At 35.4% G+C, this 17942-nt stretch overlaps 1 protein-coding gene across 5 annotated transcripts in view; it reads right to left on the reverse strand.

Moving 5' to 3' along the window:
* The window catches only part of TOPAZ1 (testis and ovary specific TOPAZ 1), a 102527-nt gene that overhangs the window by 44128 nt on the left and 40457 nt on the right, over positions 1–17942 (reverse strand). For all 5 annotated transcript variants that reach the window (XM_047876596.1, XM_047876593.1, XM_047876595.1 and 2 more), the window contains 3 exons: positions 9113–9264; positions 8813–8905; positions 7614–7729 (listed from right to left, as the gene is read on the reverse strand). In XM_047876596.1, the coding sequence (XP_047732552.1) occupies positions 7614–7729; positions 8813–8905; positions 9113–9264 (361 nt within the window). The remainder of the gene's footprint in view (positions 1–7613; positions 7730–8812; positions 8906–9112; positions 9265–17942) is intronic.

Genomic DNA, 17942 nt, shown 5'->3' on the forward strand with positions numbered 1-17942 from the left:
AACCTCCATACTGTTTTCCAGAGTGGCTGCACCAGCTTGCATTGCCACCTACAATGCAAAAGAGATCCTCTTTCTCCGCATCCTCGCCAACATCTGTTGTTGCCTGAGTTGTTAATGTTAGCCATTCTGACAGGTGTGAGGTGGTATCTCATTGTGGTTTTGATTTGTATTTCCCTGATGATGAGTGATGTTGAGCATTTTTTCACGTGTCGGTTGGGCATCTCGATGTTTTCTTTGGAGAAGTGTCTGTTCAAGTCTTTTGCCCATTTCTTCACTGGATTTTTTTTTTGGGGGGGGTGTTGAGTTTGATTAAATTCTTTATAGATTTTGGATACTAGCCCTTTATCTGATATGTCATTTGGAAATACCTTCTCCCATTCTGTCAGTTGCCTTTTAGTTTTGGTGACTGTTTCCTTCACTGTGCAGAAGCTTTTTATTTTGATGAGATCCCATCAAAATTTTTAATATTTATTTACTTTTGAGAGAGACAGAGTGTGAGTGGGGGAGGGGCAGAGAGAGAGAGAGGAAGGCACAGATTCTGAAGCAGGTTCCAGGCTCTGAGCTGTCAGAACAGAGCCTGACATGGGGCTTGAACTTGTGAACCATGAGATCACGACCTGAGCTCAAGTCGGACACTTAACTAACTGAGCCACCCAGGCACCCCTGATTTCTTTTTCTTGCCTAATTACTCCACCTAGGACTTCCACACTGTGCTGAACATAAGTGGTTACAGTAGACATCTTTTCTTTGTTCCTGATCTTAGAGAAAAATCTTTCAGCTTTTTACTGTGAAGTATGTTAGCTGCGGCCTTGTCATATATGGTCATTGTTATACTGAGGTACCATTTTCCCTATACATAATTTGTTGCGAGTTTTTATCACAAAAGTATGTTAAATTTGGTCAAATGCTTTATCTGCATCTACTGAGAGAATCATTTGATATCCATCCTTCATTCTATTAATGGGACATATCATATTTATTGATTTACACATGTTGAACCATTACTGTATCCCAGGGACAAATCCCACTTTATCTTGGTGTATGATGCACAGTTGAATTTGGTTTGGGAATATTTTGTTGAGAATTTTGTATCTATGTTCATCAAGAAAAATGTCCTGTGATTTTCAGTTTTTGTGGTACCTTTGTCTGACTTTGGTATCAGGGTAATACTGGACTTGTAAATGAGTTTGGAAGTGTCTCCTCATCTTCAATTTCTTGGAAGAGTTTGAGCAGGATTGGTATTAACTCTTCCTTAACTGGTAAAATTCATCAGTGAAGCTATCTAGTCCTGGGTTTTTCTTTATGGAAAGATTTTTAATCTCCTTACTCAAAACTGTCTGTTCAATTTTTCTATTTCTTCATGTTTCAGACCTGGCAAGTTGTAGGTTTCTAGGAATTTATCCAATTCTTCTAGATTGTCCAATCAGTTGGTGTGTAACCATTCTTAGTCTTTTAATAGCCTTTGTATTTTGCTCCATCTCTCCTTTTTTCTTAGTGTAGCTAAAGGTTTGTCAATTTTATCTTTTTGAAAACAAACCCTTGGTTTTGTTTTTCTATTGCTTTTCTAGTTTCTACTTATTTCTGCTCTGATCTTTATTTCCTTCCATTAACCCTGACCTTAGTTTGTTCTTCTTTTTCTACTTCCTTGAGGTACATATTCAGTTAGGTTTCAGATCCTTCTTTTTCCTTAGTGTAGGCATTTATCGCTATAAAGGTCTCTGTTAGAACTGCTTTTGCTGTATCCCATAGATTTTGGTATGTTGCATTTCCATTCTCATTTGTTTAAGGTTTTTTTTACTTCCCTTTTGATTTATTCCTTGATTAACTGGTTGTTTAGGAGTATCTGTTTAATTTCCACATATCTGTGGGTTTTCCAGTTTTCTTCCTGTTATTGACTTCTAGTTTCATATCATTGTAATCAGGAAAGATACTTGACTCAATCCTCTTAAATTTTGTTTACTTGTTTTGTGAACTAACATATGATCTATCCTGAGAATGGTCTGAATGTGCTTCAGAAGAATGTCTGTTCTGCTCCTGTTGGATGGAATTGTTTTGTATATATCTGTTAGGTCCATTTAGTCTAAAGTGTAGTTCACGTCACATGTTTCTTTACTGATTTTCTGCTGGATGATATACCCGTTGTTGAAATAAGTACTGACATCCTCTACTTTTATTATACTGGTGTCTATTTCTCCCATTAGATCTGTTAATATTTGCTTTAGATATTAGGCTGCTCTGATGTTGGGTGTATATATATATATATATATATATATATATATATATATATATATATTTACAATTGTTATATTCCCTATCTATCTTTTTATTTTGGGAGAGAGAGAGAGCGCACAAGCCAGGGAGAGGGGCAGAGGGAGAGAGAAAGAATGTTAAGTAGGCTCCACACTCAGTGCTGAGCCTGATTCGGGGCTTAATCCCATGATCCCAGGATCATGACCTGAGCCAAAATCAAGAGTCGGACACTCAACTGACTGAGCCACCCAGGTGCCTCATACAATTGTTATACCCTTTGATGAACTGACTCCTTTCCTTATATAATGACTTTGTCTCTTCCTACTTAAAAGTCTAGTATTTCTCAGAAAAAGTATATCCTGCCCTCTTGGTTTCCATGTGCATGGAACAGCTTTTTTTTCCATCCCTTCACTTGCAGTGTATATGTATCTTTGTAGCTGAAGTAAGTCTCTAGAAGGTGGCATAGAGCTGGATCTTGTTTTTAATCCATTTAGACACTGCCTTTCATTTGGAGAATTTAATCCAGTCACATTTCAAGTAATAATTGATAGGCAAGACTCACTACTGGCATTTTGTTAAATTGTTTTCTGGCTATTTTGTAGTTCCTTTGTTCCTTCCTTACTATCTTCTTTGGTAATTTGGTATTATAGAGTCTCCAACTAAAATTATAGATTTGTCTATTTTATCCATTCAGCTCTATCAGTTTTGTTTCACATATTTTGAAGCTCTGTTGTCTGCTGCATACACATTTCAGATTGCTAAGCATTCTTGGTGTACTGACGATTTTGTTATTATGCAGTGTTCTTCTTTGTCTCTGGTAATTTTCTTTGCTCTGAAGTGTATCTTACCCGTAATCAATACAGCCATTCACATTCTTTCTTTAAAATTACCATTTGTATGGTATATCGTTTTCCATGCTTTAACTTTCAACCTACCTATATCTTCATATTGGAAGTGAATTTCTTATAGATAGTATATAGTTGGATCGTGCTTTTATATCTACTCTGCCAACTGCTGTCATTTGTTATAATTAGAATATTTACATTTAGGGGCAGCTGGGTGGTTCAGTCGGCTGAGCATCTGACTCTTGATTTCAGCTCAGGTCCTGATCCCAGGGTTGTGGGATCAAGCCTGACACTGGGCTTGGTGCTGAGTGAGGAGACTGCTTGAGATTCTCTCACTCTCTCCCACGTGCCCCTTCTTTCATTCTCTCCCACGCTCCCCTTCCCTGCTCATGTGTGCACATGCACAAATACATGCACATGTTTTCTCTCTCTCTCTCTCTCTCTCTCTCTCTCAAAAAAAAGAACATTTACATTTAAAGTGAGTATTGATAAGCTAAAAAGCTTAAGTCTGCCATTTTATTATATGTTCTGTTTCCCTTTATCTTCCTTTGGGGTTACTTGAATATTCTTAGAATTTCATTTTGGTTATCCATACCTTTCTGAGTACTTTGTACAGTAGTGCACTTACCTTTTGAACAAGCAATCCCAATTCTAGAAATATACCATAAAAATATACCTCCAACAATACAAAAATACATATATTCAGGGTTATTCACTGCAGCATTGTATGAATATCCACACAATGAAGTATAGTGCAGTTCTAAAAAAGGATGACAAATTTCCCTATACTAATTTAAATTGATTTCCAGGATATACTGTTTTAGTGAAAAAAGCAAAGCTGAAGAGAGCATTTATTGTATGATACACTTTATGTAAGAAAGAATTAAACATAACAATATATATATCTATCTACACATTGTAAGAAGGACAAACCAGAAACTAAAATACTGGCTACCTTGAGTAGGTGGAAAACAGGTAAAAAGAAGGAATGGAAATAGGGCATTAGGGGTAAGGAGAACCAACACTTTTCATTACATACATTTTAGTACAGCTTTGACTCTTAGAACAAACAGTAATGTTTCATATACCTCCTTAAATAATTAAAACCAGGATTTGGAAGAACTCAAAATATAAAACAAACAGTAATGAATAACCTCAATGTTCTACAAATGAATAACCGCACTGAAAGGAGTGAGGAAAAAAAGAACTAACCTAAGTAACTGAGGAAATAATTTTTTTGGCTGAATAATAAGAGACTAAAGAAAAAAAATAACTTTATACTAATACCATACTCTAAATAATTTTTTTTTCCACAGGGGTATGGGTTAGCAGTTCTGACACCACTTTATGTGGATAGGATGGATAAATGACTAAACATATTATTCATAATGAAAGTCAGGTTTCTCACTGTCAGAAAGAATTTATAAATAAGAAAAAGGGAAGGCTAAAATAAACCTGTGGTGTTGGATTAGAATCAAGCTGTCAGTATGAACTCATGTTTTTAAAATATACATACAAAGAGAAAAATATGTTTTTTGTGTATATATGTATGTCTATATATATAGGCACACATATATTTCCTATGTGTATTTTTATTTACATATTTTGTATACACATTTACATGCATATATTTCCTAGCCCTGTCCACTCAGAAGGCCTGGCTGCAGTTATGCTCCTGTAGCAATGATCAGATCTTGGTCTTCGAATACCACTCTCCCATAAAAGGAACCAAAGCTCCTTGGTTGTCGCCAATGTTGCAGGAGGAAAAACAGAAGATGACACTTAAAGCAACTTTATGGCTCCAAAAAATAAGAAAATGGTAGAAAAATGAACAGAATGTGATGGAAGGATACAGGAACTACCCTGAAGCACTTCCCAAAAGTCAAATCTGGAATAATTTGAGCAACAAAATAATAATAGTATTAGATCATATATAACCCCTAAAATAAAATAAATATACATGAGCTCATACTGATATAAATAAATGAAGAAATAAATGAAGAAGGGGCAACTCTCCTTTACTCAAAATTCCAATTAAAAAAATGTAGAAGAAATAGGGAAAATACAAAATCACCATGGGGCAAATACCACAGTAGTAACCTCCAGGAAAGATCCCCTGATAAATCCTAAAATTAATGTGTAAAGGTTTGAGGAGGAACCAGATAATGTATAATGTTAAAGTCTCTTCCCCCAAATATTAATTACAAAGGGGCAAAGAGTATCTTTACATGTAGAAACCTGGCAGTTAACACTGTTTTTACTAAGTTATCAAGGTTAACTTATCTAAAATGTATTGGCACCATGTACCTCCTATGAGGATGCACTGAGACGTGTAGTTAATTGGGTTTTACAGTAGTGATTTCCTGGTTTTGATAACTGCACCATTACTATGTAGGATATTAACATGAAGGGAAGCTAGATGAAGGGTTCATGGGAAGTCTCTATACTAATTTTTGCAACATTTCTATAAGTCTAAAATTATTTCAAAATAAAAAAATTTACTCATTAAATGTATGTTAAATGTCCTAAATTATAGACACACCTACATTCTCACTGATATCCTGAAAGTAAATGTTAGAATTTTTTTCTAGCAGCCTTATCTACTGAAAGTGAAAACCTTCCAAATGAACTATAAACTACCTAATTAAAAACTATAATAAAATCAAAGTATGAGTGTCTATTGAAACTCATTTCCCTAGGCGAGAAAAGGGTAATTATTTCAACAGGTGTCAGGAAAATACAAATATAAAATAATATTAATTTTTTTTCCTTCTGCATTGAGGCTGCATCCACATCCCCAACCATAAACTGTACCTTTTAACTACCAAGTTATTTTCCTAGTCTGTCCTTCATCAAATAGGTCACCAATGTTAATTCCTCTTAAAAATGCTAGATAATTCTTTTGAAGTGGGAGCATACGAAGTAGTAGAGTATTTAAGGATACAATTTTCAAAATTAGGGGTTGTAAAATAAACTACAAAAATATTTGTGGGATTGTGTCAATTTGAAAATTTGAAAACTAAGGCTGGTTTGTTCTGGAGTCTTCCTATATCAAGAGATCCTTTTCCCAATCAGTGCCTGAAGGGTTGAGTTGTATAGCTGTTCTGGGTACCAGGGTACTGCTGCTCCTTTTGAACATGGACGCGCACACTTCCCTTGTGCCAGATGCTACTCAATCTGGCAGAAGACTAACATCTGCTAGCCATTTCAGCTCTCTGTCATAGCTGCCACTGTCCAAAAAGCCAACTTGTTAGCATGTGGATCAGAAGAGGAATGACTTAATGTTCTGAAGAAAACATCGATGTACTCTAGTTATTATAAATGGATTTAATCCCAGAACTCTATGCTAGACATTCTTCTCACAAAAATTTATTTCCTAAGTAGTCCCAACACTTTATGTAGCCTGAAGAGTATTATAATTTTTATAGACAACATAAATTGCAATTATCATTAGTTAAAGAAATGAAACAACTCCCAGAACTTGAAGAAGTCAAATGTATCTTCAATGCTGGTGCTTCAAGGGACGTCCTATTACTTAGTAGAATCACTGCAATTCCCTGTCTGTGTACCATGACATCCAGGGCACTATAGCAAATGCATAGGAGCCTCACAGGTTATTTAAAATTTTTAAGAACCTTCTGTCAGATATCATAAAATTACTATTAACTTGTTTGCATCTAACTACATAATAAATATGACTATTAATGTACTTCTTTTGGCCTACGGACACTATGAACCAAGGAAGTCAAAAGCTCTGTATTAGAAAATAATGAGAAAGGAGATGACAACAGCTGTGGAAGCTGTATGAAGGAACTTTCTAGGCATTCTCAAGGACTTTGGTGGTTAATACCATTTGTATTCTATCAACTATTCATTCAAAAGTCACGGTTCTTTTAAACACAATATGTAATACTTTATGTATATAACGGTTTACTTAAAATTTCTGTAAAAGTCAAGGCTTTCCTTTTTCTCAATACAGGTATATTATGATACTGCTCATAATTATCATCGGTTTCCAAATAAAAAAGTCTTGGGAGTCCTATGAGCCACATAGAGAAACCGAACAAGTGAGAGACAGATGAAGAAGGGGCTTAAAGTATTTTATTATAGCTAACATGAAAAGAAGTGAAAGAAAATAAAGAATTAACGCAATTTATATACATAAAAGAGAGTGCAGTAAGTGTAATTAAGTAAGTTCTGAAACAAAGGATAAGAGATTCCTTTTACACTTGATGTGCAGGCATGGAGATGAATGAGGTACTGACAAAGATTTGGTAAGGCTGGTCAGAAGGGCTGTCTAGAGGCAGCCCGACTAATGACAATGTGACTAGGACAGAGCCAAGAGATGGGAGAAGGGCTTATGGTGGGTAAGTACCCAGGTGTTTGAACAGTGGTAAGTAAGTGCTTTCCTTTCATCCTTTGTAAGTCCATAAGTATATATATTTAAATATATAAATATATAGAAAATATATATATATAAATATAAAATTTAACCTTAATTATAATGACTTTTCTCACCTGGATTTCATTTCCAGAACTGCAGTTATTTCTTGTTGGGAAGCCTGTAGTTGGTATAAGAGCTTGATGATATAGTTAAAGTGTTCTGGGTCAAACACCATCCCAACTTCAACAAACTGTAGAAGACAAAAAAAAAAAAAAAAAAAGAAAAAGGAATCATTTTTATACAAATATGGAAAAGTTAAAAACCAGTATGTAACAATTAGGAGACTGGTGGACAAAATGAAATAAGCAGACAAGCAGAATTAAAAATCACCTAAAAAGTCTGAAGCATATTTTCTTCCACTGTTTGAGAACCAAAATTAGACACCCTACTTTAAGAATTTAAAGTGAAAATGAAAATAATTCTTTAATTCAAAACTTGAATATTCTTTCTGTTTTTCAAGTTATCTCAATGAATTTATCGTCCGTACATCTTGTTTTGTACTCATTTCATCTTTAGCATAGCACTGGTGTTTATACCTTATCCCAGATTGTAAACTTCCTGAGAAGTATCAAACGAGCTTTTCTACAACTATTAGTGGTCATCAGTAATTTCTGGTTCAAAAAACTTCTAGGCAGGTAATTCTGTCAAGTTTTGTAAAGTGGAACTAGAGGCATTCACTGAAATATCCGTACATCTGCTAGAGTGGTTCCAATGCTGCTCCTTAAAGAAAATGCAGGCTTTCTTGCTGTTAGCCTATTCTGAAATGGATGGCCATGCAGTGCTAAATACCAGTAAGCATCCAAAAGTACAAATTTTAACATATTTTTAGGAAGCCATGAAAATTATTTTTCTTTTTGTTTAGTGTCAAATATAAAATTAATTCCTAACCTCCATGTTTTTCCCTATCTACTTCCTTTGTTTCAGTCATGATTTTCTATTTATATATTGATTTGCATATTTATTTTTGTTATAAATGACCTCAAATCTTTTTGATGAAGAGAGTTTTCTTTAATCATTTTTAAGGTATAAAGATGACTTCACAACTTAAAAAGAAGTCACCTGGAGTGCTTGGAATGATTTATTTAAGGGGAAGGCCTATCAGTCACTGGAGTCTGTTTATAAATCCTATTTCAAGAGAAAAAGAACATTTCTGAAAAACAGAATTCTTTGGCATCAGTAATGTGGATAAAAAGTGCTTTAAGAGTGTCAGTGGAAAGAATTATTTTCTTGGTTAGTCACTATCAGAGAATAAAAGAGATAAAATAAAGCATACCTTACAAAATATATCAATTAAAGCAGGTACAGCATTCCTTAATTTCATAGTTGCCACATGCTCAAATATTTTTAGTAATATTTTCAGAGCAGGCTGGATAAAACAAAAAAAATTACACTCATTTTCATGTCTTCTTTCTGTACACCTTAAGTTTCTCAAATTCGTTTATGCTGAAAAACACAAGTGTTCTCTAGGAAGTATTCGACAACACAGAAATTTAACTGCTAAATTATACAAACAAGAAACATAACAGAGAAGTTCACATATGAGTTAGAAAGTATATATTTTTAGGTTACTTACCAGCATTTTAACCATTATGCTGAGGTTCACTACCTGAAATACTTCTTTCAATAAACAATGTTTGAGTAAAGAATTTAGAAGGTCATTTAGCACTTGTAAATCAAAGTGTATACCTGGAGGAAACTTTCTGTAGTACTCCATAAACATGTTTACTAAAACAAACAAACAAAACATAAAAGTCATGTGCTGATTTTAAGATATTTATCTTTCCTAAATTAGGCAAATTTTCTATATTTAAAAATCAAGTAGTATAAATTTATTTTCTTGAAAGGTACATTTCCACATCAGAAATATTTGATGAAAGTAAATTAAAGCAGAAGTTAATAACCACACAACATTTGAAATCAATGAGGCATATTAGGCACTAGACCGGGAGCTAACTCAATGTGCTAACCACACGAAATATGTCGAAGTTACCTCATATACCATGGTCTCAATATGAACTCTGAGGGAGCCATGCTCTCGGGGAGTCTTCAGGCCTGGCCTAGTCATGTACGAGAAACTGTGTAATTGGGGGTGGATGTAGACTATTCTGACACACACAAGAATGTCATTTTAACCCCACCAACATGTTAATCCTAAGGATAGTTTTTTTATTCCAGTTTATGATTATGAACATTCTACTAAAAAGTACAGATTAATTTCCTTTGACAAAGTAACTTCTTTTTTTTTTTTTTTTTCAACGTTTATTTATTTTTGGGACAGAGAGAGACAGAGCATGAACGGGGGAGGGGCAGAGAGAGAGGGAGACACAGAATCGGAAACAGGCTCCAGGCTCTGAGCCATCAGCCCAGAGCCCGACGCGGGGCTCGAACCCACAGACCGCGAGATCATGACCTGGCTGAAGTCGGACGCTTAACCGACTGCGCCACCCAGGCGCCCCGACAAAGTAACTTCTTAATGTCAATTCCTTAATCTATTTTCTATACAACACTTAACCATTACAAATTTTCCCCATTAATTTTAGGGATCATTCATTATTTTTTCCCAATTTCAAAATTTCATAGGTCAAAATCTATACACCTTAGCTGAAACTGCCTTAATAAAAATTACTTTGCGCTTTACTTTTGTGTAATTATTTCTGCCCAAAATACTTATTACTATCTGGATCACTTGGTGATGCTTGGGAAAGTCAATAACTACTGATAAAGTTCAATAGCATAATAAGAAAAAATAATTGTTGAAGTTACAATAACCTTTAACAACCTTAATACAATATAATAACATTCAGGTTTTCTTTTTTAAAAAAAAAATTTTTTTCTTAATGTTTATTTTTGAGAGAGAGAGAGAGAGAGAGAGAGAGAGAAAGAGAGGGAGGGAGGGAGGGGGAGGGGCAGAGAGAGAGGGAGAATCTGAAGTAGCTCCAGGCTCTGAGCCATGAGCACAGAGACTCATGTGGGGCTCCAACCCAGGAACCGTGAGATCATGACCTAAACCAAAATCAGATGTTTAACTGACTGAGCCACCCAGGTGCCCCAACATTCAGGTTTTCTTAAAGCGTCTTTATATACAACTGTTTTTCCTGGGCACATACAGATGAGTTCTTCCTGATATTCATTTTGCAGTATCTGCATAGTTGCCTTCTTAGCAGGTAACATGGGAAATTCAGAGTGCTTGCTATTATCATTTATTAATAAAACTGGAACTGCATGTTTAAAAAAAGAGGGGTGCCTGGGTGGCTCAGTTAAGCGTCGGATTCGTGATTTCTGCTCAGGTTATGATTTCACAGTTTGTCGGATCGAGCTCTGTGTCACCCAGGTATGGAGAGGCGATTGATAATTCTTGGCATTTTCTCTCTCTCCTCTGCTCTCTCTCCTCACCAACACCATCCCCATCCGCCCCACCGCCCTTGGGAACATGGGCACTCTCTCTCAAAATAAATAAACTAAAAAAAAAAGATAGTTGGAAAAAATTTGTTAAAGTAGTCCACTAAATGACACGAAACCCTCCTTCTTTTGTCATGAACTACTTTTAAATTTTAAAATATTAATATAACTTCTCTTTTTAAAATAATCTCTCCTGGTTAAACTGTTGGGTGACAAAAGTTTAAAAATTGTGATGGCTTTTGACACAACCTGCTACATTGCTTGCCCCCCCCCCCAATTTTTCATTGTGATAAAATACACATAATATAAAATTTACCATCTTCATTATTTTTTAATGTTTATTTATTTTTGAGACAGAGAGAAAGACTCAGAGTGTGAGCAGTGGAGGGGCAGAGAGAGAAAGGGAGACATAGAATCAGAAGCAGGCTCCAGGCTTCGAGCTGTCAGCACAGGGCCCAATGCAGGGCTTGAACTCACAAACCATGAGATCATGACCTGAGCCAAAGTCAGACGCTTAACCAACTGAGCCCCAACCAACCCAGGCGCCCCACCATCTTCATTATTTTGAAGTGTACCGTTCAGTGGTATTAAATACATTCAAAATGTTCATCCATCTCCATGAAATTTTTTCATCTTATAAAACTGAAACTCTACACTCATTAAACGATAATTCTCCCTTTTCACCTCCTCCTAGCCCCCCACAACCACCACTCACTTTCTGTCTCTATGATTTGGACTACTTGAACTACGTCACATAAATAGAATCACACAGTATTTGTCTCTTTGTGATGGACTGACTTCACTTAGCATAATGACCTCAAGGTTCATCCATCCATGTTGTAGCATGTGTTAGAATTTCCTCTTTTTAAGGCTGAATATTCTGTATGTATATACCACATTTTCCTAATCTATTAATCTGTCATGAATACTTGGGTTTCTTTACATTTTAGCTATTATAAATAATGCTGTTATGAACATGACTGTACAAGTATCTTTTGAGACCCTGCTGTTAGTTCTTTTGCGTATATACCTAGAAGAATTGCTGGGTCATATGGTAATTCTATTTTTAAGTTTCTGAAGAACTGCCATTCTATTTTCTATAGTGTGTGTACTATTTTACATTCTCACCAACGGTGCACAAGATTTCCAATTTCTATATATCCTAACATTTTATTTGATAGTAACCATCCTAATGGGTGTGAGGTGGTGTCACATGTAGTTTTATGTGCCCTTCCCTAATGACGTTAAGCATCTTTTTATGTGCTTATTGGCCATTTGTACATCTTCTTGGGAAAAACGTATATTGAAGTACTTTACCTATTTTTCTTTTTTTTTTTTTTTTATTTTTAAAAAAAAATTTTTTTTTTTCAACGTTTATTTTATTTTTGGGACAGAGAGAGACAGAGCATGAACGGGGGAGGGGCAGAGAGAGAGGGAGACACAGAATCGGAAACAGGCTCCAGGCTCTGAGCCATCAGCCCAGAGCCCGACGCGGGGCTCGAACTCCCAGACTGCGAGATCGTGACCTGGCTGACGTCGGATGCTTAACCGACTGCGCCACCCAGGCGCCCCTACCTATTTTTCAATCAGGTTGCTTTTTTTTGCTGTTGAGTTTTAGGAGTTCTCTATATATTCTAGATACTAATCCATTGTTAGATATATGATTTGCCAATATCTTCTCCCATTCTGTGGGTTGCTGTTTTACTTTAGATACTGTATGTTAATGCACAAATTTTTAAAATTTTCATAAAGTCCAATTTGTTTATTTTTCTTTTGTTGTCTGTGTTTTTGGTGTCATACCTGAGAAATTACTGTGAAACCAATACTGTGGAGCTTTTGCCCTTAAGACTTCCAAGAGCTTTATTTTTGTACATTTTGTACATTAAGGTCTTTGATCCATTTTGAATTAATTTTTGTATATAGTGTTAGGTAAGGGTTTAATTTTATTCTTTTGCATGTTGGATAGCCAGCATTCCCAGCACCATTTGTTGAAAAAAACTATCCTTTCCCCATGAAGTAGTATTGGCACCACTGTCTAAAATCATTTGACCATATCCATGAGGGTTTATGTTTGGGCTTTCTATTCTATTCCATTGGTTTTATGTCTTTATGCCAGTACTACAGTTTTTGATTACTGTAGCTTTGTAGGAAGCTTTCAAGTCAGAAGTTTGATTCCTCAAGTTTTATTCTTTTTCAAGATTGCTCTTCGATATGCAGAGTTTAGGAAACAGAACAGATGAACATAAGGGAAGGGAAAGAAAAATAAGATAAAAACAGAGAGGGAGGTAAACCATAAGAGACTCCTAAATAGAAAGAACAATCTGAGGGTCGCCGGAGGCGAGCTGTGTGGGGTGATGGGCTAAGTAGGTAATGGGTATTAACGAGGGCACTTGTTGGATTGAGCTCTGGGCGCTGTATATAAATGATGAATCACTGGGTTCTACTCTGGAAATGAATACTACACCAGTAAATCAATACTATGTTAACTAACTTGAATTTAAATAATAAATTTTTTTAAAAACTTGAAAAAAATGAAAATAAAAAAATTGTTTTGGTATTCCTTATAATATATAGTTTTTTCTATTTCTGCAGACAAATGTCATTGGGATTTTGATAGGGACTGCGCTGAATTTTAACAATATTAAGTCTTCCAGTCTGTGAACATGGAATGTGTTTCCACTAGTTTAGGCCTTCTTTAATTTCTTTCAGCAATGCTTTGTAGATTTCATTAGACAAGGCTTTCACTTCCTTGGTTAACTCCTAAATATTTTATTATTTTTGATGCTGTTGTAATTGAAATGTTTTTATAGTTTCCTTTTCAGATTGCTCAAAAATGCAACTGATTTTTGCATGTTGATTCTATATCCTACTTTGCTGAATTCATATTTTAGTTCATATAGGTTTTTTTTTTTTTGGTGTCAAATTTTTAGTACTTCTACATATAAGATCATATCACTTGCAAGCAGAGATAATTTTACTTCTTCCTTTCCAAAATGGATGCATTTCATTTCCTTGCCTTGCCTAATTACTCTGGCTAGACTATGCTGAACAGAAGTGATGAAAGTAGGTATCCTTGCCTTTGTTCCTGATCTTAAGGGAAAGAGTTTTCAGTCTTTCACCATTGAGCATGATATTTGCAATAGGTTTTTTATATACAGGTTTCCCTCATTCTCTGTAAGTTTGCTTTATCCGCTTTACTTTTATGAAAGTCCTAGCTTAGTGTGCCTACCCTGTTTTATTGTACTTTGCTTTACTGTACTTTGCAGACACTGCATTTTTTTTTACAAATTAAAGATTTGTGGGAACCCTACATCAAGTAAACCTATTGGCACAATTTTTCCGATAGCACTTGCTCATTTCATGTCTGTGTGTCACCTTTTGGTAATTCTTGAAATATTTCAAACTTTTTCATTATTACGTCTGTTGTGGTGACCTGTGATCAGTGTTTAGGACTAACGGAGGGCTTAGATGATGGTTAGAATTTTTTAGCAATAAAGTTTAACTAAGGTTCATATGCACATTGTTTTTTCCTATTACACACTTAACAGACTATAATATATAAATGTTGTATTTACCAGGAAACAAAAAATTCATCTGACTTATTTTTTCTATATTCATTTTATTGCAGTGGTCTGGAACAGAACTCACAACATCTCTGAGGTATGCCTGTACCTATTTTCACTAACAGAGAAACCTAAAGAGGATTTTCACTTCTACAAAATGGTAACTGCTTCTCCACTTTATGTCACTTTGGCTTATGAAAGGTTTCCTAAGAACACTTTACTTTCAGATAGTGGGAGAAACTTATACAGCTTTTACATCAGTCTCCTCTTATTCCCAGTTTTTTGGAGTGTTTTTATCATGAAAGAATGTTGAATTTTACCACATGCTTTTTCTGCATCAATTGAAAGGAATATGTGGTTTTTCTCTTTCATTCTGTTACTGTGGTGTATTGCTTTGATTTTGTATGTTGAACTATCCTTGCAATTCCAAGAATAAAATCCCACTTGGTCATGATGTATAATCCTCTGAATGTGCTGCTGACTTTGGTCTGCTAGTATTCTGTTGAGGAATTTTTATCAGTTTCATAAAGGATACTGATTTGTAGTTTTCTTTAGTGTCTTTGCTTTGCTCGCTATCAAAATAATGACTAACTCAACCTCATAGAATGAGTAAGCACGTGTTCCCTCCTCTTCAACTTTCTGGGAAAGATTGAGAATAACGGCTATTGGTTCTTTTTTTTCTTTACACTTATTTTGAGAGAGAGAGAGAGAGAGAGAGAGAGAGAGAGAGAGAGAAAGTGCACACGTGGAGAGAGAAGGAGAGGGAGACCGGGGATCCAAAGCGGGCTCTGTGCTGACAGCAGAGAGCTTGATGCACGGCTTGAACCCACAAACCACCAGATCATGACCTGAGCTGAAGTCAGCTGCTTAACTGATTGAGCCACCCAGGCGTCCTGGTATTAGCTCTTTTCTAAATGTTTGGTAAAACTCACAAATGAAGCCATTGGGTGCAGGGATTATGTCAGGAGCCTTCTGATTACTGATTTAATCCCCTTACTAGTTATAGGTCTATTTGGATTTTGACATCACTTAGTCTTGGCAGGTTTTGGGTTTCTAGGAATTAGTTCATCTAGTTTTGTGTACAATTATTCATAGTATTCTTTTATAATTGTTTTTATTTTCTGTAGAATCATTAATGTCTTTCAGTTTTTATTTTGGTAACTTGAATATTCCTTTTTTCTTAGTCAATCTAGCTAAAGGTTTGTTCATTTTGATGGTTTAAGAACCAACTTTCAGTTTCACTGATTTTCTTTCTCATTGTTTTTCTATTCTCTATTCCCTTTATCTCTGCTGTAAGTTTTATCATTTCCTTCCTTCTGCTAGCTTTGGGTTTAGTTTGTTTTTCTTCCTCTAGTTTCTTAAGTTGTAAAGGTAGGTTGTTGATTTAAGATCTTTCTTGTTTCTTAATGTAAGCCTTTAAAGCCTTAAACTTCCTTCTTAGCAGCACGTTCACTGCATCCCATACGTTTTGGTATTTCTGCTTCATCTTCATTTGTCTCTAAGTTTTTTCTAATTTCTCCTTTGATATACCTGTTCAACTTCCACCGTTTTTGTGATTTTTCCAGTTTTCCTTCTGTTACTGATTTCTAATTTTATCCTATTGTAGTCACAGAAGACACTTTGTGTAATATGTATCTTTCAAATCTGTTGAGACTTAATTTATGGCCTAACATATTGTCTATCCTGGAAAATGTCCTATGTGTTCACAAAAAGAATGTGTATGCTATTGTTATTGGGTAGAATATTCTGTATATGTCTGTTAGACCTATTTGGTATGTTGTGTCAAGGGCTCTTTTATCAGGTTGCTCAATACATTATTGTGAATTGGGTACTGAAATCTCTATTATTGGAAAACTGTCCCTAATTCTGTCAATTTTTGCTTTATACATTTTGATGGTCTGTCTTTAGGTATATAAATGTTTATAACTATTATATCTTCTTACTATATTGAAACTTTTATTACTATATAATGTGTGAACTTAAGGTATACTCAGGTCTTTTCTGAGCCTTTCCCATGCATAGTCACTTTTTAGTTTTCTCCATAAATGGATACAGCAGTTGTTTTTGAATATCCTAGCCTCTAATTGTTCCCGTAAAGGAAAAAAGAGAAAATTGAAAGGGAGGATAAAAAAAAAAAAAAAGGTTGCTAGCTCTTTAAATCCTCTGGAGTCACTAGCAGGAAGGAGAGGCGCTTGCAACAATGGGGAAAAGTGCAATAAGAGCTGCCCATCCCTTTGCACCTGTGATTAGAAGCAGCAATCAGCAATCTGAGTGTAGATCCCTGATAATTTGGGGGACAGCATCTTTCTTCTCCACTCTGGCTCTCACAAGCTGTGTGCAAACTGCTCCAGGAAGTCATGTGTGGCTGCCCATTAAATGGCTCTGATGAGGCATGGGCAGTTGTTACTGTGCTAAGAGCTGAAACGGACTGAAATTAACTCCAATTTATCCCTAAAGTCTTCTCATAGAAGTTGCAAACCTTCAACAGACTCTGGAGTTCTAAAACAGTTGTACCAGATTCTGCCAGTGCAGTTGTTATCTAGGTGGGAAGACAGATACATACACACACATACACACACACACACACACACACACACATATCAAAGAAAGACAATGGTAGTGTTCTATAATAAAGGAGCATAAAGAGAACAACTAAATGTAATGACTGATCCTGATCTGGAGGGGAAAATGATGTAAGAACATTATGGGTTAACTGACAGAATTTGAATACAAATGTAGATTAGACAAAAGTATTGTACCCAATGTTAAATTTACTGAGTTGATAAATGTGCCATGGTTACATAAGAGGATATCCTGTTTTTAGGAAATATACACTGAAGTATTTAGGAGTAAAAAGCCATGATGCATGTAACCTACTTTTGGATGGTTCAGGGAAAAAAATGTTGTGTGTGCATGTATACCACACACATGCACACACATGCACATAAGGAGAGAAGGAGAGGGGGATAGAGAGAATGAGTGCAAACATTAAAGTAAGGATATGTGGGTATTCTTTGTATTATTTTAAGTTTTGCAACTTCCTGGAAATTTGAAATTATTTCTAAGTAAAACATTCAAAAATTGCTTCCAGAAAGAGAATTTTATGTGTAAAATCAAATATAAAATATATAAAAGAGGACCTATGGATAAATAGGGGATGAGGAGTCCTACCCACTCGGTAACTTCCCCTGTGTACCAATGTAGGTTCTCTGTAGAGCCTGAGCAGTTAGACCTACACCTTATACCTGTGGTATTCGTTTCTCTTTCTAAAATGGTATCTAGTTATCCTAACATCATTCATTAAATGAGTCTTCCCTTACCAAACTCTCTGGTCTTTCTAAATATTAAAATTCTTTATATGTAATATTAGTTCTATTCTGAGCTATCTATTCTGTTCCACTGATCTAAGTTTCTGTTTTCACACCAAACATAATTTCCACA

The sequence above is a fragment of the Prionailurus viverrinus genome, chromosome C2 (genome assembly GCF_022837055.1).
Source record: "Prionailurus viverrinus isolate Anna chromosome C2, UM_Priviv_1.0, whole genome shotgun sequence".
NCBI lineage: Eukaryota > Metazoa > Chordata > Mammalia > Carnivora > Felidae > Prionailurus > Prionailurus viverrinus.